Source organism: Gopherus flavomarginatus, chromosome 15 (genome assembly GCF_025201925.1).
Source record: "Gopherus flavomarginatus isolate rGopFla2 chromosome 15, rGopFla2.mat.asm, whole genome shotgun sequence".
Classification (NCBI taxonomy): Eukaryota; Metazoa; Chordata; order Testudines; family Testudinidae; genus Gopherus; species Gopherus flavomarginatus.
The window spans coordinates 22786950-22812687 of NC_066631.1; the positions used below are offsets into that span (position 1 = coordinate 22786950).

General features: G+C 43.6%; 1 protein-coding gene and 1 long non-coding RNA gene across 2 annotated transcripts in view; one reads left to right on the top strand and one right to left on the bottom strand.

Annotated features, from left to right (window-relative positions):
- Positions 1 to 988: 988 nt before the first annotated feature.
- On the bottom strand, positions 989 to 2104 carry LOC127034593 (uncharacterized). The gene is made up of 2 exons (XR_007769432.1): positions 2009 to 2104; positions 989 to 1216 (listed from the first exon to the last, which is right to left on the bottom strand). It is a non-coding gene; the product is annotated as an uncharacterized LOC127034593 (long non-coding RNA).
- The window catches only part of SLC15A4 (solute carrier family 15 member 4), a 59430-nt gene continuing 35403 nt past the window's right edge, over positions 1712 to 25738 (top strand). Inside the window, exons 1-3 of the mRNA XM_050923521.1 lie at positions 1712 to 2332; positions 18371 to 18666; positions 23384 to 23552. Coding sequence (XP_050779478.1) covers positions 1736 to 2332; positions 18371 to 18666; positions 23384 to 23552 — 1062 coding nt within the window. The 5' untranslated portion in view covers positions 1712 to 1735. The remainder of the gene's footprint in view (positions 2333 to 18370; positions 18667 to 23383; positions 23553 to 25738) is intronic.

Below are 25738 nucleotides of genomic sequence, written 5' to 3' on the forward strand. Positions count from 1 at the left end.
ACACTTAGCTATGCTCTTTAACTGACAATAATAAAATCTTGATTTGCAACCAGATGCCTGGGTGTGGTGGTATATTGTCAGTCTGCCTTTTTACTGAAAACAGGAAGAGTGCAATATCTCTTCCATTTTATTCACAGAAAACATTTTACCTTAGGGCCTGATCCTATGACACATATTTCTGAGCATAGTGTTTGCCTTTGTGACTAGTCCCCATGAAGTATTAAATGCCCTTATTCATGATAAATTGCACTTACTCACAAAATTAGACCCATTAACTTCAACTGCTAATTAGCATAAGTAAAAGTGGCAAAAGGGGAACTTCAAGGCCCTGATCCAGCAAACACTGACAAGCATGGTTAATTTTACTGCCTGAGTAGTCCCGCTGACATCAAGGCCTTAATTTCTTCAGGTGATCTGGTGACACATTGTAAAACTGAAATATAGTGAGAGAAAAAAATAAAAGGCAAGTCTAAACTATGCTTCCTAATCACTTATCTTTCACATCTTCCACACCACCACCAAATGCTAACTATAAATATTAATAATTTTGAAGATGTGTCAATTGATCAGTTTATAATATCAGTGTGATGCAAAAGCATTACATAAACAATGGGACAGTTTAAACTGAGAATTCCATTTTTTCCAAGATGATGTTTCCTCTGTCATTCCTATTTTGTTTTCTTTTTTCTGACTATGAACTGCAGTAAGAGCAATAATCACATTTTCATAGTAATATTTTATTATTATACAAGCAAATTTAATTTTAATTCAGTGTTGAAATCAGAAAAGGAGAAGATTAACTGGTCCATCTATTTCAAAGTATGAAGACAGGATCTGTTTCAGGCTATGACCATTTAAAGAAGTGAAAATGAAAAAAATTATCAGAATTAGGCTCTATATATACCATGAAAATGGCAGCAGCATAAGAACCTAAAAAGAATAGAAACTATGTGGGTTTTCCTGGAAATGAGTGAGAGGCAGCAGGGTATTTCATTGTTTATGGCCAAAATTTATTTCCAAAGAGGAACTCATAACATACTTGCTTGACATAAATTGTGTGTAAAATCATGATTCTTTTCTGTTATACCATTCTCCCTCAATCCACTTGTCCCATTCTTTGTTGTTATCCCTTGTTTTGTTGAGTGTTTAATTACCACATAAGATCCTGAATCTATCATTTCATCTTTCAAGTAAAGGGGTGTGCATGCCTGTAGGACTGTATAAATACAATAAAATCAGAGAGTGTAATAAAGATTATCCAGTCCATAGAATAATATGCCAAAACACAATCACAAGACAGCGGTTCCTGGTCCTCTTAAGACAATGCAGGCCCAAGAGCATCAGGAACTCAGGTGAGTGGAAAGTAACTATCGTGTGGCCCCATCATTATAGCACCTGGAGTCTGACCTCACCCACAGACAAGCTACCCAGGGATGTTTAATACTGCCACCCAGGGCTCACATTCCCCTGCAATCACTCCCTCCAGCCAGCCACGCCCCGCCCACCTACGTCACTCCGCCCCCTGGGCGGGACCTGGCTAGGGGCAGCCCCCGCGCAACACCTGCGCGCGGAACCCGGAAGCGCCATCGCGGAGTGACAGCCGAAGCAGCCAATCAGCGCGTATAGCCTGGGCCGAGTGGGCGGGGCTGGAGCCCTAAGCAGAGACCCGAGGGGGGGGGGTAGGAGAAGTTTGTTTGCCGCGGGAGCGCTGGCTGAGGGGCTCGGCGTTGGCGCCATGGAGGGGCCCCGCGGGGCCGATCCCGGAGAGCGGAGCCCCCTGCTGGGGGGAGGCAGCGGCAGGTGGCGGGGCCGGGGTCCGCCCGGCGGCCCCAGCTCCTTCCAGGGCCGGCGCCTGGCCTGCGCCGCCGTGCTGCTGGCCGAGCTGCTGGAGCGGGTGGCCTTCTACGGCATCACCTCCAACCTGGTGCTCTTCCTCAACGGGCCCCCCTACAGCTGGGAGGGCGCCCAGGCCAGCCAGGCCCTGCTGATCTTCATGGGCATCACCTACCTGGTCTCGCCCTTCGGCGGCTGGCTGGCCGACGCCCTGCTGGGCAAGTTCGGCACCATCCTGCTCAGCCTGGCGCTCTACCTGCTGGGGATGCTGGCCTTCCCGGCGCTGGCTGCCTCGGGCCCCCGGCAGGCCCTCTGCGGGAAGATCGCGCTGGTCAGCATCGAGAACGCCTCTTCCCTGGCTGCCAACGCCACCCTCGCCCCCTGCTCCCAGGAGGGCGCCGGCCGCTACTGCTCCATCGCCGTCTTCGCCGGCTTGGCCCTGGTGGGCTTGAGCGTGGGCTCCGTCAAAGCCAACATCACCCCCTTTGGGGCCGACCAGGTGAAGTATCGCCCCACAGCCGCCGCCTCGCCCGGTATCGGATCCAGGGGTGTGGGAGGTGACTGCCCCCTTGGGAGTGGGCAACTCGCCTACAGAGTCAGACGCTTCAAGGTTAGGAGAAGGGCCAGTTGATCATCTAGTCCAGTGGCTCTCAAACTTTTTTACTGGTGGGCCCTTTCACATACCAAGTCTCTGAGTGTGACCCCCACCCCTTATAAATTAGAAACACTTTTTTATATATTCAACACCATTATAAATGCTGGAGGCAAAGCGGGGTCTGGGGTGGACGTTGACAGCTTGTGATCTCCCACGTAATAATCTCGTGACCCCCTGAGGGGTCCCAACCCCCAGTTTGAGAACCCCGGATCTAGTCTGTACCTCTGTCCAACACTGCACACACAATTTCACTTTTTAACTTGTAGCAGCTATGTTAATCCAATGTAGGGTCTTTATGGCCCCTTGGCAAAGTTAGCCACCGCAGCCACATGCAGCTGTTTTCTTGACTATCCAGATCAGGTTTTCCATATCTCTCTAAGCAGCATTACTCTTTTATATAAATGTGGTAAGGGACCTAGTGTTGCGGGGTCCATCTGTGCCAGCATTATCCCCCTCGAGGTCCAGAAGTACCTGACATATGGGAATTGTATTAATTTTATGGGTGTTTCAGTTGGATTGTGTGGGTCCCCTCAGGATTAGCTCTGTATAATCCCCATGATAGTTGTTTGTTTAACATTGTGTCAAACTGGAGCCTGGCAGGTGAAAGAGCTGCTGTAAACACAGTAAATTCATTAACAGCCTTGTTTTTCATGCAGATATAGGTCCTGTCAACACAATATCTCTCTCTTCAGATTGGGTGAGGGATTGTTCATTAGATCATCACTGCAGAGCAAAATGACTACATGAAATATTTGACAGACAGTACAGCATAATCTAACTTTGCATAGCATATTACATACTGTTTGTATAGTCCTCTTAGACTGGGGTAATAATAATACAAAGCACTACTATTGTGCACTCCAGTTAGAGATGTCAAATTATTTTACAAAGAATAGCAATATTATTCCCACTTCATGGATTATGAATCTCGGATATAAAGAGAATGTGACTCGACTAAGTAAACAGTTTTAGTTAGTGGCATAGCAGAGAGTAGAACTGATTTCTTAACTCCTTGTCCTGTGTTCCTTCACTGGACAATTGAGTTCTGGTCTCTGTGGATATTACCGAATTTTTCCTAAGAGGGGATTATCACAGTGTCTGTGCCAAAAGTCCCTCCCTTCTTCCTGTGTGGAATGTTGTTGTGCAGTTTATCGTATGTAGTTTGGCTCTGCCCTTCATTGGCATATAACTTGGGAAAGTCTTTGGGACCTTTCTGGGTGAAAGGTGTTATGTAAATGCTAAAAGTATTGCATAAACATTGTCATAGCCCAGAATTGAACATCCTCAGTGTATGGGTTGTGTCAAAGCAAGTATAACTCCTTTGTGAGCACATCAAGTAAAGTACCTTCGATACGACTTTATCTTGTAAGGCATTTTTCAAACTGTCCCCAAAACACTTTAAGAAGGTAAATAAATAACAGATGAATAATGGCAGACAGAGTGAAAAAAGAGCTATCATCACTAAAAGTAAAGCTGCCTTTTAAAGAAAAATAAAAAAAAATAAAAACTTTCCCCACTAGTGTTCAGTCAAAAACATCTATGTCTTGCAGGTATTTCGCAGTGATTTATTAGTACCATAGGCTGAAGCAAAGGAAATTTTCTCTTCTGCTGCTTAATAATCAGTAACTTTCCAGTAAAGGTGTGGATTTTTCTCATTCTCTGTTTTTCTAGTTTATCATTTGTTACATATATTATAACATGCTCTTTATCTTGTTCTGTAGTTTTGAACTCTTTAGATGGTTCTCCCTACCTAGGAATGTCCCAAAATGCAGGGTAGATGGATATGTATTGTTCGGAATAAAATCTTTGATGTGATGCTAGAATCAACTTTGGAGGCACCTGTGCAATATAAAGGTTTTGTTGTCAAGGTGTGCTGGCAAGTTTAATTTTTTAAGGAGAGAGAATAGTAACTTGATGAAATATTTAGACCTGTATTGTATGCTTTAGTTCTCATAAGTTGATTTCCAAATACAGTAATTTTTAAGGCCTATAATAAAATGTAAGTATTTCAGTATTCGCTTGGTAGCTGGAGGATCCAAATTAGTTTGTTTTGTGGGTAGAAAGGGTAGCAGACCTTCAAAGTAGGGTAGGACTCATTCAAAATATGATACTAAACAACTATAAATCCGTTCAAGACACACAAATGCATTCTCCAAAGTTAGGAGAAAGGGGTGTAATTATCAGTGTTTTTCTGTTAAGTACACATTTAGAGGTATTTACAGATATTTTACAAGTTGCTGTTTAGTACAGAACAGTTTTTGCCAGTCAGTTTAGCACCCACAATTGCTGTAAACTTAACTACTGAATTTTGCTTATTCATAGATTCTAAAGTTGGATGCCCATTATGATTATCTAGTCTGACTTCCTGTATAATACAGGCCATAAACTTCCCTAAAACAATTAATAGAGCATATCTTTTAGAAAAACGTCCATCTTGATTTAAAAATTGTGTGTCATGGAGAGTCCCCCATGACCCTTGGTAAATTGTTCCAAAGGTTAATGGCTCTTGCTATTAACAATTTATGTCTTATTCCCAGCGTCCAGCCATTGGAATGTGTTATACCTTTGTCTGCTAGAGTGAAGAGCTCATTATTGTATATTTGTTCCTTGTGTAAATACTTAATAATAGTACTTTGCAAGGCTTGTTTTTGTAAATGGCTTGGCATGATGCAATATATTGTCGTAAGACTGAGACTGGTGGTTCTCAGAATAGTGTTTTATAAACATGTGATTTAACATGACACACTCAAAAGGGGAACTGGAAAGTATGTACATTGCAGTTACTTCCTCTTTTCCTGGGTAAGGGTTGATGATTTAGGCCCTTTCTGCATTTGGGAAACTTTTTTTTTCTAAAGCTTTTTCAGTGTTGCTAAAGCTAGTTCAGCTCCATCAGTATAAGCAACATTGGCAGTGATATACATGTATTGTCATCTACCACCATTGTTTTGATCACCAGGACGATCAGACTTCCTTGGAAAAGATCTGCTTAAACTAGTGATTAGAAGGGCTGGCTCATCTGTACTGAGAAAATCTGACAGGCATATAGAGTGGTTACATCTGATGGCAGCTAATGGCCTAGCAAAAGTCCTGCAGTTTGGTAGCACTGATGCAGCTAAAGCAGTGTTAACAATAGTAGGAAACTTTTAAATGTGTTTTCCTAGTGTAAATATAATTTAAGGCATGAAGTTCAAATCCGTGATGCCCTAAAATTGACAGTGAGTTTAAAAAAAAAATCTGCACAGACAAGTTAAATACAGATGTGATCATGGAACGGGACAAAGCCTAACAGTAAACTGTCCAAATTTTACCGTAAAGGTTTGAAATTATGGAGCTGAACTGATATTGGATAAACTTGTTTTCTGAGATCTCATCAGTATATTCTCAAAGAGTACTGTGTCTATAGTAATGAATGGAAAGGTGTAAAGAACAGCTTCATAATCTTGTAGGGGTGAATTTGACTACTGAACTGTCCTCCATCACTCATTCCTTCTGTAGGCTGGGAACAGAGGAACATTTTAGGTGTTTAGTCCTTTTTGTCCTGTATGGCCACTCACCTGTCTTGCGGTGCTGAGAGCTTTTTATTATTTATTTATGCATATGTGCTGCAGGTGGCATGCATGTATCTATCAGTGCTAGGAAATATTCTGTGCACCAAATAGCCTCTGTACAGCCCTTTACTCAGCTAGTAAGTGAACACTAACAGTCTTAATATTTTGGAAACAAACACATTTTTCGGTTTGTTTTTGTAAGTGACTACAGGAGGAAGTGGTGCTGGCTATTGTGACTCGGGAATGAGTAACTAGAAGGACTGAGATAGTTGGAACTTAGAATTCTATGTCAGGGACCTAGGGGTCATTAGCAGCTGATGTCGGGATCAGATTTCGTTATATGCTTGTGCTAGTTGGTACCAAATAAGAATTCTGTTTGTGCAGAATTCAGTTCCTGTGTAACCATTTGATGTGCAGTTTTGTGTATTTGTTAACATAAAGTGTCACTGTGTCTGATTAAGAAGCAGGCACTTTCATAACCATTAAGATAAATGTCATTTTGGGAGAGAGCTCACTGATTTATTTCAGTCTACCTGTGGAAGGCACAAGATGAGGAATTTTGCCTGGGATTACTTCAAGACTGTCCTAACCACAGAGAACTGGGGCATTACTTTATTTAACAAAGCAAATCAACTAGATGCTGGAGAAAGCAATACAGTCTGCATGAAAAGTGCTGATTCTACTCTTCCAACTATTTCCTATGGATCTGTAGGCATGCTACTTTGGTCTGTTGTCTCACTGGATCTCAAAATGCCAGGATCTGGCCTGGTCAGTTCTTTGAAGACTCCCTAAAGAAAACACTGGTTCAGCAAGATCTCATTCAGCAAGTGGCCATCTGCCCTCTCATTTATTGTTGAGCCAATATCTAAGCATAGTATTAAGGGCAGCTGTTCTGCTATAGTTCCTGTCTGACTGATGAGCCTTAAAACAGCAGTCCTCGTCTAATGTGGAAATTAAAGATTTGATGATTCTTCTCTTCCAGTCTGTCTACTTTGCCTATGTAAAATTTTGTCATAGTTGCAATGGGCTAAGGCATTAGCTTCCTACCCTGAACTGTTTTATAATGTTGCAGTGCACTGTTAAACAGCTAGGATGTTCATCCCCAGCAGTGGCTGCATGTAATTGATTTAAGTTATTCCTATGTGTAGATTGGTGGAAATATAGTTGATGAAGCACTTCGGGATTCTTGAGGATGAAAGATGTACGTGAACATCTCTGACAATAATCAAATCTGAGTACAAAATTATATGTTTGAAAACATGGTCATGGCCTTTCCTGTTACTGTTTCAGTGAGTGCTTCTCTCTTATATTGACCCCACATTTAATAGTGACTCTGTGGAGTGCTTTACAGCTCTGAATAAATTATGACTCACTATCTTATGAAAGAGGTACTATCCCCATTTTATAACTGGGGAGGTGGGTTAAGTGATTTTCCCAGGAACCGACAACTCTGGGAGAACTGGGGCTGGAAATCAGGCAATGGGAGTTCCTGGCTCCCAGCCAATGTTCAGACCATCAGTGCACACCCTTCCAGTTCAGCAAAATAGGTGAAAACCTGTCCAGAAGCTGCTCATCCTGGGGAAAACGGGGGGCTGTTCATGAACTCACTTGCAGAAGCGTACAGTGTGTTCTAAGTGTTTGCATTAGCTGTTTGCTTCTGTTCAGCAGAATCAGTGTTACCTTGGAAGCCAATATATTTTAAGTTATTGGTCTGTATTAGGAAGTCGAGGGGTTGAGCCATTGAGTTTCTCTGGTATTAGCTGTATTAGTAAGGCTGTTTTTAGCCAAAGTCTATAGAAACTAGAAAGATGACCTTACCTTATCTCAAGATGCCAGCTGAGCATTGGACAGCCAGCTGTCCAAGTGTCAGCCACACTTAGAGCAGGGCATCAAGCAGTGGCTGTCTTGCCCATTTTTTCTGGAAGAAGGGAATCTCTAACAGCAGAAGTGGCGAAAAGTCTTTGTGCAGAAGAGCTGTTCAGTAGACTTGGAGGAGAGGGAGTCTCACACTAAAACACCTACATATTGGCAAGAAGTTTGGCAAATCAGCAGAGTTGACATCTGTAATTCTGCCCAGTGATTGATGTGTGGGTAATTTTTATAGAAATAAATTTAGGTAAGGACCGGTAAGTATTAGAAATTTAGTTTTCCTGCACATGATTCTTCCCTTTCTGTAAAATGTCTGGATGATTTTAACTTTATTCTCTTGGAAATAAACAGTTTCCCTATGGCCTTTTTTGAGGTGGAGCTGGCCATGATAGATTAATTTGTTTTACTGAAATATTCTAGTGAACTAAGTAGTTGTCGCACTTTACCTTGTAGCTTTTGAATTTCTTGGACTTGGCATGGATAAAAGAAGATGCTACGTTGAAGTAGCAACACTTCATTGTGAATACTCACAACTAAAAACATTTTGCATTTTTATACTGAATCTGTTGTTGCTGATCGGTTGCTTTTATTGGACAGTTCTGTTGGTACATGGTTATTTTGCTGTAATAGAATCATAGAAGTCTAGGGCTGGAAGGGACCTCAATAGGTCATCTAATCCAGTCCCCTGCACTCAAGGCAAGACATGTAATAACTAGGCCAGTGGTTTTCAGACTGGGGTGTGTGTACCCCTATGGGTTTGTGAGCTCTCATTAGGGGGTACGCAAGAAAAATCCTATAATGGCAGACAACGCATTTTATTTAGTGCAGAGGTTTTCAAACGGTGGGGTGCGTCTCCCCGGGGGGGCGCAGAGGAACGTTAAGGGAGGCAAGCAGCAACACCAGGTGGCTCGGGACAGCCCTGCATGGTGGGGCTTGCCACTTCCACCCCCGACTCACCTCAGTGGGCTGCTCAGGCTCTCTGGGTTGAACTGAGACCCCCTTTGAGTTACAATTTTTGGTTGTTCGTCCCCCCCGCAACCCAGACAGATTGGGTGGTCCGCTGAGGTGATTCAGGGGTGGAGGGGGAAGAGGATGTTCTCTCCCTGAGCCCCCCTGCGCAGGGCTGGCCTGAGACACCTGGTGTTGCTGCTCCCCCCGACCCCTCTAGAAACTGTTGCTAACTGGAAGGGAGAAATCGGGGGTGGGAGGGGAGTATGTGACCCAGCGCTAGACCATTCCTGACAGATGTTTGTCTAACCTATTCTTAAAAACCTCCCATGATGACATTCCACAGTCTCCCTAAGCAATTTGTTCCAGTGCTTAACAACCCTGACAGTTACGAAGTTTTTCCTAATGGCCAGCCTAAACTGCCCTTGCTGCAATTTAGGCCCATTGCTTCTTGTCCTGTCCTCAGAGGTTAAGGAGAGCTATTTTTCCTTTTCCTCCTTGTAACAACCTTTTATGTACTTGAAAGCTGTTATCATGTCTCTTCTTCTTCCCCCCTCCGTCTTCTCTTCTCCAGACTAAACACCGCCCTCCTTTTTTCCCAATCTTTCCTCATAGGTCATGTTTTCTAGACATTTAATCGTTGTTCTCTGGACTTTCTCAAATTTGTCCACATCTTTCCTAAAATGTGATGCCCAGAACTGGACACAATACTCCTCCAGCTGAGGCCGTATCAGCACAGAGTGCAAGAATTACTTCTTGAGTCTTGCTTACAACACTTCTGTTAATACACTCCAGAATGATGTTTGCCTTTATTGCAATCATGTTACAGTATTGACTCTCATTTAGCTTGTGATCCACTATGACCCCTAGTTCCCTTTCCGTAGTTACTCCTTTCTCGTTAGTCATTTCCCATTTTGTGTGTGTGTAACTGATTGTTCTTTCATAAGTGTAGTGCTTTGCATTTGTCCTTATTGAATTTTATCCTTTTTGCTTCAGACCATTTCTCCAGTTTGTCCAGATCATTTTGAATTTTATTCCTATCCTCCAAAGCACTTGCAACCCCTCCTAGCTTAGTATCTTCTGCGAACTTTGTAAGTGTACTCTCTCTGCCATTATCTAAATCGTTTGTCGAGGTGCTAAACAGAATCAGACCCAGGACCAATCCCTGTGGGACCCCACTCAATATGCTCTTCCAACTTGACTGTGAGCCACTGATGATTACTCTCTGGGAATGGCTTTCCAACCATGTATGCACCCATCTTACGATTGCTACATTTCCCTAGTTTTTTGAGAAGATCACGTGAGACTCTATCAAAAGCCTTACTAAAGTCAAGATATACCACTTCTGCTTCCCACCCATCCACGATGCTAATTATAGGTATGAAACCTTTTAATAATACCAACTTCTATTTTCTGTGCGCCTGTATAATGTTCTTGGAAGCATAGGGAAATGGCCGTGCCTGTGCCTCTTGCATGCTAGCACTGTCCTGCTGCAGCAGTCATTAGGTCTTAAGAATTTAATCAGACTGTTGGTACTGCTATGCCTGAGCACAGATGAAATTGAGCAGAGTTAGCTAAAGAATTTTTCTGCTTGGGTGACTGAAAATAATGGGAGTGGGGAGAGAAAAAAAGTAGGATTCCTGCAGTGTTGTGCCAAATATTTACTCCTTAATAAAAATCCTTGTGCAATTCTCTAATACTTAATTTGTTAGTAAAATTTAGTGTCTAGAATGATAGCAGCAGAAGGGGTAGATTTGCCTGAAATAAATAAAAATATTTTGGTCTATTAATTCATAAGTGGTTTTTTTAGGAACTGTAGAGACTAGACTAGTATTTTTCCTGCTGTCACTCAGCTCAAGTCATTGCCAGCAGGGTGAATTACAGGGTGACTTACTTAGGCTTAAATAGGGACTGGGAATGGCTGAGCCATTACAAACATTGAATCTATCTCCCCTTGTAAGTATTCTCACACTTAGCCCAGAACAGACAGTTTGATATCTTGATTATCACTTCAAAAGTTTTTTTTCTTAATTGGCCTCTCAGAGTTGGTAAGACAACTCCCACCTTTTCATGCTCTCTGTATGTGTATATATATCTCCTCACTATATGTTCCATTCTATGCATCCGAAGAAGTGGGCTATAGCCCATGAAAGCTTATGCTCAAATAAATTTGTTAGTCTCTAAGGTGCCTCTAAGGTGCCACAAGTACTCCTATTCTTTTTACAGGGTGGAGAACTCTGCATATACGGTATATCTAATCTCTTAAGGAACCAGTGCTATATTTGAAAGGAAATGTATTGATTGCCTTTTAACTGTGCTGTATTTTCTGTAGCTGACAAGAAATTATCTTCTGCCCCTTTGCTATAACTAATTTATCCAACAGGTAGTTTTACTATGGTTTTAGCCGGCAAACCTGCTTTGTCAAGGAAGTGGTTAGTAGAGCCACTTCATCATGGAGGGAGATCCATTTTATTGATGAGTCTGGCTTATTCAGCACACGCACTTCCTTCCTTTTTCCATTCTCAAATTCTGCGTTCGTTTCCCCCTTTTCTCTGTTGACAAGGTGACTCAGTTAGCTCTTTGCGTGGAGTGGCATGTCATAATAGTAGGGGTAGTGGAACTGACAGTGCAGAGTGAGAGCTGGTTTTGCAAAGGGAAAAGGGAAGTCGTCTGCCAGAAACATGCATAAGAGTAGGTAAGTTGGAAGGTTGTGTTTAATATAAATGGTGTATCATTCACTAGCACTTCACTGGCATGTATGCCACTTTGATTTAAAAAGGAAGTTTATGTGAAGCACTATTGAAAGTGTAACTGATGCCGATAAAGTGATCAGGAACAGGTGGTAACTGTCCTCAAGCCTGAAAAAGAGAAGTGGCTGGCTTGAGGCGTTAGCCTGTAGTATATGTATTCAAATACTTAATAGTGGTGGTAGTTATGTATAGCAGAATCAGGTGATTAATACTTCTTTGTTTATGTATTGTTATTACCATAAGAAATACAGATTGCTAGAGGGGAATAATATGCATGTGTTTAATGGGAACAGGACCCAGGAACCTCAACAGCAATCAAAGTTCAATCTTATTCTTTCTTTGGTCTCTTATAGACCAAAGAATCTTGGAAGGGGCAAGGTATTCCTGCCATCTCTGACCTAGTGTATCTATTACTTTCTACATTGATCTGTTGGCCCATGACCTAAATTTCACTGTAGCATCCTTCATTTCCCTCTCTTTTTTTGTCAAACCCTTGACTGAACAGCAAAGATGGATTATGGGTCTCTCTTTTCATCGTAGAATTAGCATTTGATCAATGAGTGGAAATCATAGTCTCATCTATAAAGCTTGTTTGCCTGTATAACCGCTTGCCAGTTTGTATAAGTAAAGCTTGATGACCGTGCATCGTCTCCATGGCCTACTCTCGTGAAGCTCAGTACAGGTTTAACTTTCTTGTATGGAGACACTTTTTATCTTTGAGATAATTATCATATGTAAATTTGAATTAAAAATAGAATCTGCAAGGGGCCTCCAGTCTTCCATGGTCCACACAGCAGCTTTCAGACTAATGGATGCACCTCCTCCTACAGCAGTCTAGTCAAATAATGTAATCAAGGTTTTGAAAGGTACTTTTCACTGCTTTGAATACAGAAGCTATCGAGCAGTACCAGCAAGAGAACTTGTTTCCTGTAGAAAAAGCTGGATTTTCCCTGACAGAGCTGGGTTTTCATGGCATGTACGTCCAGTTTTTTGAGTGCCACGGGAAATGACACCTGCTTCTGAGTCACAAGACATCCGACTCCACTAAGGCCTTGGCTACACTTGGAGATCTACAGCGCTGGGAGTTACAGCTGTGTAGGGAAAGTGCTGGAGTGTGGCCGCACTGACAGCTACCAGCGCTGGAGTGTGGCCACATTTGCAGCATTTGCAGCGCTGTTGGGAGTGGTGCATTATGGGCAGCTATCCCACAGAGCACCTTGGCCCATTTTGGCGCCGTGGGTTGTGGGAAGGGTGCGGGTCATTCTGCTTCCTGTCCCAACCCCCCGTGATGCATCGCTTTACATCCCAGCAGTCCCTGTTTTTCCATCCACGTTTGGCACCATTGTGACTCTCCCAACGGTTTCTGTGCAGCGCGATTTCTGTGGGAAATGGAGCCCGAACTGCTGAAGAGTATGCTGACAAGTCTCGCCAGCACATCACGTTTGGCAGTTGAGCTATTCCTTAAGCTCCAAAGTGATGAGGAGTCCGACGATGATTGCGAGTCGCCTGACACTTATGACACGACATTGCTTGTGGCTTTCATGGAAATGTGTAGCACCGTGGAACGCCACTTTTGGGCTCGGGAAACAAGCACTGAGTGGTGGGATCACATCGTCATGGAAGTCTGGGATGATGAGCAGTGGCTGCAGAACTTTCGGATGAGAAAAGCCACTTTCATGGGACTGTGTGCTGAGCTTGCCCCCACCCTGCGGCGCAAGGACACGAGATTGAGAGCTGCCCTGCCGGTGGAGAGGTGGGTGGCTATTGCAATCTCGAAGCTGGCAACTCCAGACAGCTACCGATCGATCGAGAACCAGTTTGGAGTGGGAAAGTCGACTGTTGGAGTCGTTTTGATGCAAGTTTATAGGGCCATTAATCGCATCCTGCTAAGAAGAACCATGACTCTGGGGAACATGCAGGACATTGTGGATAGCTTTGCACAAATGGGTTTCCCTAACTGTGGAGGGGCGATAGATAGGATGCATATTCCTATACTGGCACCACCCCACCTAGCATCCGAGTATGTTAATCGGAAGGGGTATTTCTCTATGATTCTCCATGCGCTTGTGGATCACCGTGGTCGTTTCATTGACATTAACACAGGCTGGCCTGGAAAGGTGCATGATGCACGCATCTTTCGGAACAGTGGCCTGTTCAGGAAGCTGCAGGCTGGGACTCTTTTTTTTCCCAGACCGGAAGATCACAGTAGGGGACGTTGAAATGCCCATTGTGATCCTTGGAGACCCCACTTAACCGTTAATACCTTGGCTCATGAAACCGTATACAGGGAAGCTTGACAGGAGCAAGGATCGGTTCAACTACAGGCTGAGCCGGTGCTGAATGACTGTGGTGTGTGCTTTTGGCCGTTTAAAAGGGCGCTGGCGCTCTCTGTATGGGAAGCTAGACTTAGGAGAAAGCAGCATCCCTGCGGTTATAACCGCATGCTGTACCCTCCATAATGTTCGTGAAGGGAAGGGTGAAACATTCAGTCATGCGTGGATCTCTGAGGTTCAACGCCTGGAGGCTGAATTTGCACAGCCAGAGAGCAGGGCTACTAGAGAGGCCCAGCACAGGGCTTCAGGGATGCCTTTGGGGAGGAATTTGAGGCTGAAAACCAACAGCAATGTTTGGTGCCTTGCATGGGAGTGAAGTGCAGTAGTTATAATGTTAGTAGGAATCTTTACTGGGCTAAGGTATCTTTGACTTTCTGCAATAATAAAGACTGTGTTCAAAGCCAAGAATTTATTTATTGAAAAGAAAATAACTTTATTGACAGACACACAACATTGTGGGAATCTAAAAGGGAAGGGGGATGTGGTGTGGAACTGTACAGTCACAGGTTTGAATATGTCCTGTCTGGAGTGCTGTGCGATGACTGCAGCACTTCAGGATGCCTGTACTGCAAGGTGATGGGGGTTGAGTGCAGAGGGTAAGAGTCGTAGTTCTCAGGGCTGGTTGGTGAACGTACAGGTGTTGAAGGCAACTGGTGGAGGTAAGAACCTGGATGCTGGGGAAGGGGGTTTGGAGCTGACATTGGGGCACAAGGGAAAGAGCTTTGGGACGTGTGTGTGGGGGGGTGCAGTAATGCTCTGCCTGCGTGACTACGAGCGCCTGGATAGAGTCCGCCTGGCGCGCCAGGATGCTTATCAGCTGCTTTGCGCTTTTCTTCATGGCCGCTGCGTTTCTCTGGCAGATCCTGCTTTCCCTTTCCCTCCAGTCCTGCAGTTTTTTATTCTCTCTGGCAGAGTGATCCGTAACTGTTTGCAGCCGGTCATCTTTGCTTTTTCGCGGCTTCTTCTGCAGGTTTTGGAGTCTTTGAGCTGCTGTTAACACAGGCAGCTGAACTCAAGGTCGCTTGTGGAAAGGAAAGAAAGGCAACAGTTAACAGAGGCAGCATTGTTTATATCTCAGACAGTTATTCCCACACAGTGAAGGAGTTTACAATCTTCACTTTAGCATAATTTTTCCCATACCAAAGAGAGCGCGCACAACCCACAGGAGCCCCGAAATGGTGAGTAAGGGGGACTGATTGCTTCAAGGCTGTGCTGGGGTTTGTGTGCGTTGGGGAAAGCAAGCAGCTGCAGGGGGCACCTACACTGAACACTCTCCCAACATTTTTCCACAGGAGTTAATCTTGGAAGATATCTCGCTGCTGTGGGTCACCTGGGAAGAGCGGGAGGGTCTTCTGCAGCTATGCAGCTTGCCTGTGTGCAGTAATGGTCCCCCTCACCCCTCACAGCACAGTGGCGCGGACGCGTTAGCCTGACTGGGACAAGGACCACAGTGGCTCTCCCTATAAACTTGCGCAAGCGCATTGCCCACGCTCTGGCTGAAACTTTTTTGAAGAGATTACCGTGACGTGATAGACCACATCAATGGGCTATTCCACATCTAGGCATGCATGCATGCAGCCTTAACCCTCCCTCCTCTCCCGAAACATTTCTATTCTGAAAATAAAAGCTGTCTACCGGGAACCCGCTCCTCTGCTTGTCCTTCACCAAGTACCAGCTGCTGCAACTGGCTACCTTCCTCCTGGCTTGAGAAAAGCTGCTGGCTGCATGCTTCCTGGGACTCCGGGGTGTCTCCCCCTCACTCAGTTTCCTCTTCCCCTCCCCCCCCCCCGCTCTGAAGTGTCCATTGTGGTCCTCGGATTGGCGGTGGGGTCACCCCCAAGTATCGCGTCCAGCTCTTTGTAAAAACGGCAGGTCATGGAGGCAGCACCAGAGCGGCGGTTTCCCTCACGGGCTTTGCAGTAGGCACTCCGCAGCTCCTTCACTTTAATCCTGCACTGCACCGTGTCCCCCTCATGGCCCCTTTCCAGCATGGCCCTTGATATCTGCCCATAGGTATCATAATTCCTGCGGCTGGAGCACAGCTGTGACTGCACAGCTTCCTCCCCGCAAACGCTGAGGTCCAGCAACTCGCCATTGCTCCATGCTGGGGCTCGTTTGGCGCATGGAGGCAGTCACCTGGAAAGGTTCACTGATTGCACTCCACACCTGGCTGAGCAAACAGGAAGGGGATTTTTTTTAAATTCCCGGGGCATTTAAAGGGCTGGTCACCTGAGGCCAGGGCAGTAGAGTTTGAACTGATGAGCGGAGTGGCTGAGCAGGCATTCTGGGATACCTCTGGTGGCCAATAACAGGGCTTTTGGTGGCCACACTGGCAGAGCGCTGCAGTCGTTATACCCCAGGCAGAGGTGGAGTACGTGCAGCGCTGTAGACAGGGAGATACAGCTCTGTATGTGTCTTGCAAGTGTGGACGGTGAGTAAGTTGCAGCACTGTAAAGCCACCAGCTGGTACATGATGCTGATATAGGGCTTGGCTACACTGGAGAGTTGCAGCGCTGGTGGTGGGTTTACAGCGCTGCAACTTAGTAACTGTCCACACCTGCAAGGCACATCCAGCACTGCAACTCCCTGGCTGCAGCGCTGGCTGTACACCTGGTCTGCTTGGGGTGTAACGATTGCAGCGCTGGTGATGCAGCGCTGCTCATCAAGTGTGGCCACCAAAAGCGCTGTTATTGGCCTCCAGGGTATTAGGAGGTATCCCAGAATACCTGCTCACAGCAAACGGGAAGAATGGCTGAACTCCGAGCTCGCCCGAGCTGCTTATCTAAAAAACAAACACAGCTCCTGTTTGCTCGATCGGAGGCAGGCAGGGGAATTGCTTTGGAAGGTTCACAGCTGTTTACTTCAAGAGAGAAGTCACACGGCAGAGGGGAAGGGGGGAGTCCGTGTTGAGCAGCTGCTTATGTGGTCTGAAGGCTATTTAGGAGTGCATAATTTGCATTTAGTGAATAAGAGAGGGGTGGGGAAAGGGCTCGAAACTTTTAAATTGATTGCAGGTTGGTGCTGTGTATCTTCCAGTCCTTAGAACTTGCAAGGCAGGGAGCTGACACAGTGTCACCTCCAAAAATCTACTCTGTCTCCCCCATGCTCCCTGTCACACTCCACCCCACCCCCCTCTTTTGAAAAGCACGTTGCAGCCACTTGAATGCTGGGATAGCTGCCCACAATGCACCACTCCCAACAGCGCTGCAAATGTGGCCACACTGCAGCACTGGTAGCTGTCAGTGTGGCCACACTGCAGCGCTTTCCCTACACAACTGTAACTCCCAGCGCTGTACAACTGTAAGTGTAGCAATACCCTCATTAGTTGCTCAGAGTTGATTTTCAGCTACAGGGTGCTGACTTAAGTGTTTCAGGTCACAAGAGTTATGGGATGCTGCTGATTCTGTTGCAAAGTAGCTGATTCATTAAGTAAAGGGAAGGTGTTTTGTTTTTGTTTTGTTTTTTTTTTTTTTCAAATTTTAACTTCTGGTAAACTGCATCCTGCCCTGAGTTATACAGAGCACCTATGATTTAACTAGAAGCAGTGATTGTTTATAGTATTTAGTATAAAATAAGGAGCACTTGGGGGAATTGCACAGATAAAAAATAGCATAATCTTGACTGTAGAGATGTTCAGTTAAAGCTTCTGGCAGAAGAATGATTTGTGTTCAATTTTTATGTCATACAAGGGGAAATATATATTGTAATCAGTTTGGTGGGGCCTGTTTGGTGATAAAGATGAACCTCTTGAAACCTAAACTCATTTTATAAAAATGCAGTGTTTAGAGTACGGGTTGCAGTAGGAATAATTAAATTTTCAAGTTTGTGCCTTATTCTTCAAGTGGTCAGCTGCTTACTCTTAAGACTTTCTTCCCCTGTAACTATAGACCACTTTTTTGGGAAAGCTGTTGAAATCTCTGCAGCTGACCTTTGCAATATTTGAGAGCAGAGAACTTAATTCAGATAATCAAATGTAATAACTAAAGTATGTATATTAGAGCACAATAATATTCTTAGGTAACTTATAACTGCCTTATTAGAATGTAATACATAACATTATTTTGAATCCTACATGTACTGCATAGTTGTCAGAACGTTTCATTTTAGGAATTCATGTTGAGAGATGTACCATAATCAAGAGATACTAATGTTGTGGAAGTAATTACTGTAACTAAGAGCAAAGTAGGTCCGCTCTGGTACAGCTCTTCTGTCCATATGTTGAATATGTACTAACTTAATTGGAAGGCCAATTGAGAACACAATACAGTGTGACTTCATTAAATACCATATTAAGCCTAAACACTTTAGTCTTTTTAGTTTGACTATAAATTACACTTAACTTTTGAGTGTCTGTTGTAGTTGACTGAATTTTAATAAACAGGCTTCAACCCTTTCAAAAAGCTAATGACTTGTTTATTTTTTAATCTCTTCCAGGTCAAAGACCGAGGTCCAGAAGCCACAAGAAGATTTTTTAATTGGTTTTACTGGAGCATTAATTTGGGAGCTATTGTCTCCCTGGGAGGCATTGCATACATTCAGCAGAATGTCAGCTTTGTTATTGGATATATCATCCCAACAGTTTGCATTGGGATTTCGTTCATGGTGTTTTTGTGTGGTCAGAGTTTCTTCATCACAAAGCCACCTGATGGCAGTGCCTTCACAGACATGTTTAAGATTCTGGCGTACTCTTGTTGCTCACGAAAGAGATCCAGGGAACACCAAACTAATAGGTTTGTAAAAAAACAAACAAAACTCTTCAGTACAGGCTTAGCTCACTTGAAATTTAAACTAAGGTCTCAAGCCACTTTGCTTAATGACTATATGACTGGCTGGCTGCTGCTTCATATTCTGAATATAGTCTATTCTGTATCGTTTTAGACTTTGACTTTCATTTAGATCTTTGAGTGCTTGAGGGTATAGGTCCTAATAAAGAAAATACCCTTGTTTCCCATCTAGTCCCTGTGTACAGCAAAATCGGACTTGCTGCTGTTCCACTACTACAAAATTTTGCCTGTGGTTCCTCTCCTTTCAAGCCTGGTTTATACCTATAGTTTTGGCTATGTCCTCTTTAGTAATGCTGCTGCATCTCCACTGTAGTGCTTCAGTGTGGACGCTCACTGCAGCAACAGGAGGGGTTCTCCCTTCACTGTAGTTAATCCACCTTCCCAAGAGATGGTAGCTGAATTGATGAAAGAATTTTTACATCAACCTAACACTGTTTAAACCAGGGGTTAGGTTGGCTTAACTGTCACTGAGAGTGTGGATTTTTCACTCCCTGAGGGACATAGCTGGGTTGACCTAACTTTTTTTAGTGTCTTCTTGTCCTTATGTCAACCTAGCTATGTCACACACAATTTTGTGCCTAAACACCATAGTTAGGTCGACCTAGCCTTTGATAGCCATGTGGCTAGGTCAATTGAAGGATTGACCTACATTAGTGGAAAACTCCCTTCTGTCGATCTAGGAAATCTCTACTTTACAGTGCACAGTTGCAGTGCTGTAGCTATGCCACTATAGCGTAGACATACTCCCAGTGAATCTGGCCACACCTCAGACTCTGGACTAGCATTTGCTAAATACATTTTTTCACAGAGCACTAATTAACCATTTTTTTTTTTTTTTGTGCTTTGCTCTCTCCATGGGCACATAGATTCATAGACTGTAGGACTGGAAGGGACCTCAAGAGGTCATCGAGTCCTGTCCCCCTGCCCTCATGGCAGGACCAAATACTGTCTAGACCATCCCTGATAGACATTTATCTAACCTACTCTTAAATATCTCCAGAGATGGAGATTCCACAACCTCCCGAGGCAATTTATTCCAGTGTTTAACTACCCTGACAGGAACTTTTTCCTAATGTCCAACCTAAATCTTCCTTGCTGCAGTTTAAACCCATTGCTTCTTGTTCTATCATTAGAGGTTAAGGTGAACAAGTTTTCTCTCTCCTCCTGATGACACCCTTTTAGATACCTGAAAACTGCTATCATGTCCCCTCTCAGTCTTCTCTTTTCCAAACTAAAGAAACCCAGTTCTTTCAGCCTTCCTTCATAGGTCATGTTCTCAAGACCTTTAATCATTCTTGTTGCTCTTCTCTGGACCCTCTCCAATTTCTCCACATCTTTCTTGAAATGCGGTGCCCAGAACTGGACACAATACTCCAGTTGAGGCCTAACCAGCGCAGAGTAGAGCGGAAGAATGACTTCTCGTGTCTTGTTTACAACACACCTGTTAATACATCCCAGAATCACGTTTGCTTTTTTTGCAACAGTATCACACTGTTGACTCATATTTAGCTTGTGGTCCACTATGACCCCTAGATCTCTTTCTGCCATACTCCTTCCTAGACAGCCTCTTCCCATTCTGTATGTGTGAAACTGATTGTTCTTTCCTAAGTGGAGCACTTTGCATTTGTCTTTATTGAACTTCATCCGGTTTACCTCAGACCATTTCTCCAATTTGTCCAGATCATTTTGAATTTTGACCGTCCTCCAAAGCAGTTGCAATCCCTCCCAGTTTAGTATCGTCTGCAAACTTAATAAGCGTACTTTCTATGCCAACATCTAAGTCGTTGATGAAGATATTGAACAGAGCCGGTCCCGAAACAGACCCCTGCGGAACCCCCCTTGTTATACCTTTCTGGCAGGATTGGGAGCCATTAATAACTCTGAGTACAGTTATCCAGCCAATTATGCACCCACCTTATAGTAGCCCCATCTAAATTGTATTTGCCTAGTTTATCGATAAGGATATCATGCGAGACCATATCACATGCCTTACTAAAGTCTAGATATACCACATCCACCACTTCTCCCTTATCCACAAGGCTCGTTATGCTATCAAAGAAAGCTATCAGATTGGCTTGACACGATTTGTTCTTTACAAATCCATGTTGGCTATTCCCTATCATCTTACCACCTTCCAAGTGTTTGCAGATGATTTCTTTAATTATTTGCTCCATTATCTTCCCTGGCACAGAAGTTAAACTAACTGGTCTGTAGTTTCCTGGGTTGTTTTTATTTCCCTTTTTATAGATGGGCACCATATTTGCCCTTTTCCAGTCTTCTGGAATCTCTCCCATGACTTTCCAAAGATAATAGCTAGAGGCTCAGATACCTCCTCTATTAACTCCTTGAGTATTCTAGGATCCATTTCATCAGGCCCTGGTGACTTGCAGGCATCTAACTTTTCTAAGTGATTTTTAACTTGCTCTTTTTTTATTTTATCTTCTAAACCTACTCCCTTCCCATAAGCATTCACTGTTAGACATTCCTTCAGACTTCTCAGTGAAGACCGAAACAAAGAAGTCATTAAGCATCTCTGCCATTTCCAAGTCTCCCGTTACTGTTTCCCCCTCCTCACTGAGCAGTGGGCCTACCCTGTCCTTGGTCTTCCTCTTGCTTCTAATGCATTGCTAAAAAGTCGTCTTGTTTCCCTTTATTCCCATAGCTAGTTTGAGCTCATTTTGTGCCTTTGCCTTTCTAATCTTGCCCTTGCATTCCTGTGTTATTTGCCTATATTCATCCTTTGTAATCTGACCTAGTTTCCATTTTTTGTGACTCCTTTTTATTTTTTGGATCATACACGATCTCATCGTTAAGCCAAGGTGGTCTTTTGCCACATTTTCTATCTTTCCTACCCATCGGAATAGCTTGCTTTGGGCCCTTAATAGTGTCCCTTTGAAAAACTGCCAACTCTTCTCAGTTGTTTTTCCCCCGCAGTCTTCATTCCCATGGGACCTTACCTGTCAGCTCTCTGAGCTTACCAAACGTCTGCCTTCCTGAAATCCATTGTCTCTATTTTGCTGTACTCCCTTCTTCCCTTCCTTAGAATTGCAAACTCTATGATTTCATGAGGGGGGGAGGGATAGCTCAGGGGTTTGAGCATTGGCCTACTAAACCCAGGGTTGTGAGTTCAATCCCTGAGGGGGCCATTAAGGGAACTGGGGTAAAAATCTGGGGATTGGTCCTGCTTGGAGCAGGGGGTTGGACTAGATGACCTCCTGAGGTCCCTTCCAACCCTAATAGTCTATGATTCTATGATTCTATGATCACTTTCACCCAAGCTTCCTTCTACTTTCAAATTCTCCACGAGTTCCTCCCTGTTTGTTAAAATCAAGTCTAGAACAATTTCCCCCAGTAGCTTTTTCAACCTTCTGAAATAAAAAGTTGTCTGCAATGTAGTCCAGGAACTTATTGGATAGTCTGTGCTGTGTTATTTTCCCAACATATATCTGGATAGTTGAAGTCCCCATCACCACCAAATCTTGGGCTTTGGATGATTTTGTTAGTTTTTTTTTTTTAAAAAGCCTCATTCACCTCTTCCACCTGGTTAGGTGGCCTGTAGTAGACTCCTAGCACGATATCACCCTTGTTTTTTACCCCTTTTATCCTAACCCAGAGACTCTCTCAACACTTGCGTCTCCTATGTCCATCTCCACCTCAGTCCAAGTGTGTACATTTTTAATATATAAGGCAACGCCTCCTCCCTTTTTCCCCTGTCTATCCTTCCTGAGCAAACTATACCCATCCACACCAACATTCCAATCGTGTATTATCCCACCAAGTTTCAGTGATGCCAACAATGTCATAGTTGTATTTATTTATTAGCACTTCCAGTTCTTCCTGCTTATTACCCATACTTCTTGCATTTGTATATAGGCATCTAAGATACTTTTTTGATCTTGCCTCCCAGTTTTGCCCTGACCCTCCTTTCTCTCTGCCATTATAGCCCACGCTCCCTCTTGTTTCCGACCCATCTCCCAGGTCTTCATGTTCCCCACTTACCTGTGGGCTTTGCTCACCTGTCCCCGTCGAACCTAGTTTAAAGCCCTCCTCACTAGGTTAGCCAGTCTGTGTGCAAATAGGAGCTTTCCCCTCCTCGAAAGGTGAACGCTATCTCTGCCTAGCAGCCCTTCCTCGAATAGCAAAGAAAGGGCTTTTATTTGCCTTCATATCCCAACAGACTGGATGAGGCAACTGAGCTGTATAATTGCTTTTTCTAACGACCTCTTAGAGCTACTGTCTTCCACACACTGAGGTCCTCATGAAATGGTGGCTTCAGCTACCCACTGTAGGGTTTCAGGTGCCTTATGCAGCACAGAATTTCATGTATTCATTTAGTCAAGTGCATAAATAAATTAGAATAACTTATTTTCTGATGGTGTCAATAAAGCAGTTGTCACTTTCAAATGTTGCATTTTTTTAATGCTTAGTTATGCCGAGGTACGGAGAAAGATTTAAAATATGTCTAGTAAACTTTTATTATACTTTTAATTTGTCTCTTTCACACACTTCTGATCCGCTTTGACTGGCGTGTTTTCTCTTCTATATCTAGAAGTAGTTCCCACTTCTGAAACGCACAAGGTGTTTTTATGATGAAAAAGCATTACAAAGTTGTCCACGAGTGGTTTTTTTTTTTTTTAATTAATTTCAACTTTATTTTCAAAAGTGAAATTCAGGAAGTGCTTCAGCAGCCTCGTAAGCAAAGCCTGTTTGAGATGGCGAAGATGTCTCATGGAGGGCCGTTCAGAGAAGATAAAGTAGAAGATGTGAAAGCCCTTGTCAAGATTATCCCTGTCTTTTTGGCTCTTATACCTTACTGGACAGTATATTTTCAGGTGAGTGACTCTGACCAAACATAAAGACCATACGTTTACATTCTCAACACTGCAATTGGAAGCTCTGTAGGTGCTATCATTAAATCACACCTCTGCGTTTAAATTGTAAAAATTCATTCCTCTCTGAAAATTGCCCTAAAAGCATCATCTTTGAAGGAACATTTAAAAAATAATTGGGGAAAATGTTCCAAAAGCTTTTCATTAAATAGAATCATTTAGCAATGTTAATGCCTAAAATTCTGAGAGGCTAGAAATCTAACAATTTTTGCCTAGCCTTATTCTATTATGGACTAGCTAACTTTTGTGTTAGTTTTGGGGTTCACCCCAAACTAGTTCTCAGAGATGTATGTTTGCTTGCACAATGTGATTAAAATTATGTAACAAGCCCATGCTTAATAATGACCAAAATGTCTGCTGGCTCATTGACTTTTTAAGCAAAATGATCATGGGGCAAGGTGTATCAGTTCACCAATATGCCCATATATCCAAACGTATATTGCTACGTAGTGTCTTTCACGAATGTAAAATTTCCTGTGAAGTTGAGGGATGAATAAATGGTCTAAAAGGATATTAAGAATATTTTCAAAATGTGTATTTTAACCTGATGATTGGAGTCTTAAAGCTAAAGTTTATAAATATCTAATGTACTTTTCAACATCAAACTCTTTCCTTTTCCAATTCGCTTATCTTTGTCAGTGAAAACAGTTTAGTCAGCTTTACTTTTAGTCCCTTTCACTGTGTTTCTCTACATTGGCAGGATGCTGCAGAGCATAGGTTGCAAACACTTTAGAAGGCTGTTTAGACCTTCAAAAACTTCCATATAAAAGTAATTTAAAAAAAATTCCTGTGAATGGTTCTGTTACTCTTAGGTCTTGTACAAGAAGATCTGGATGACCTTGAAAAGTGGAGTAATAGAAATGGAGTGAAATTTAGTACTGTAGTGCAAGGTCATGCACTAAGGGCTTGTCTACACTAAAAGTTTTGGTTTAAAAAAAACTTGTCAAAGCCCAAAAGTCAACAAAACAAAAATTGTCAAAGTTATTCAAACTTGCTCCCTCTGTCGACAGATCACATCCACACTGGGGACACCATCATTGCTGGGTGAGCAATGCACTCTGGGTATGTATCCCCCAGTGCAGTGTTGTAGGAAGGAAGAGCTGATCGCAGCACATCTTGGGATTCTCTAGAAATTCTCTCACAACTCCCTCAGCTCCCGAGAGCGGCATCATAAGCAGCTGTGTGAGCTCTCCGTGCTGAGGAATGGGAAAGCAGTACAGCAGTCTGTCCCTCTCCCCCTGCAGCAGCAGTCTGCCTACTGCCGTGTTCCTAGTGCAGGGCAGAAGGGGAGCGTTCCAATGATTTGCTCTTTCTTTGTTCCACAAACAGAGCAGCGCACAGATACTTCCTGGAGCTTCTAAAGGGAAGGGGCGCATGCCTGCAGGGCAGCAGAGATCAAAACACTGAGCAGAACAATTGGGGCAGGCATTGTGGGATACTGGCAGAAGCCAGTTCTGTGGACAAAACAATCAGCAGTGTCTACGCTGGGTCTTTGTCAACAATAAAGGGAAGCAAAAAGACAACAGCCTCTCATAGGGGTGGAAGTTTTTTTGTCACCAAAACTGGGTGTTTTTTGGCAACAAAAGTCCCATTGTAGTATGTATGTTCTTGCTGTTTTGTCGCTAAAAGGCAATTTTTGGCAACAAAAATTTGGTAGTGTAGACAAGGCCTTAGCAAAAATTCTTGTTGTTGGTCTCTGTCGGCTGGGGACTTATCAGTTGGAAGAGACAGAGCGAGAGGAAAAACTTGGTTATATTGGTTGATCACAGGATGACATGAGCTGCCAATGTGATGCAGTTGTGAAAAAGGCTGCTACCTCCTGCTGCATCCTAGGATTGCATTTCCACTTGAGATAGGGAAGTGGTAGTACCAGTATACAAAGCACTGGTGAGACCTCATCTGGAATACTGTGTGCAGTGCTGTTCTCCCATGGTTAAAAACGATTAATTCAAACTGGAATAGGTGCACTGTGCAGAGAAGGGCTGCTAGGATGATCATAGGAATGGAGAACCAGCCTTATGAGAGGACCAAACAAAGGCTGAGGGATCATGTGTTTGCTCTCTGTAAATACATCAGCGAGATAAATAATTCCTCTCCCCACTTCCTGGTATGTAAGTTAAGCACCAATG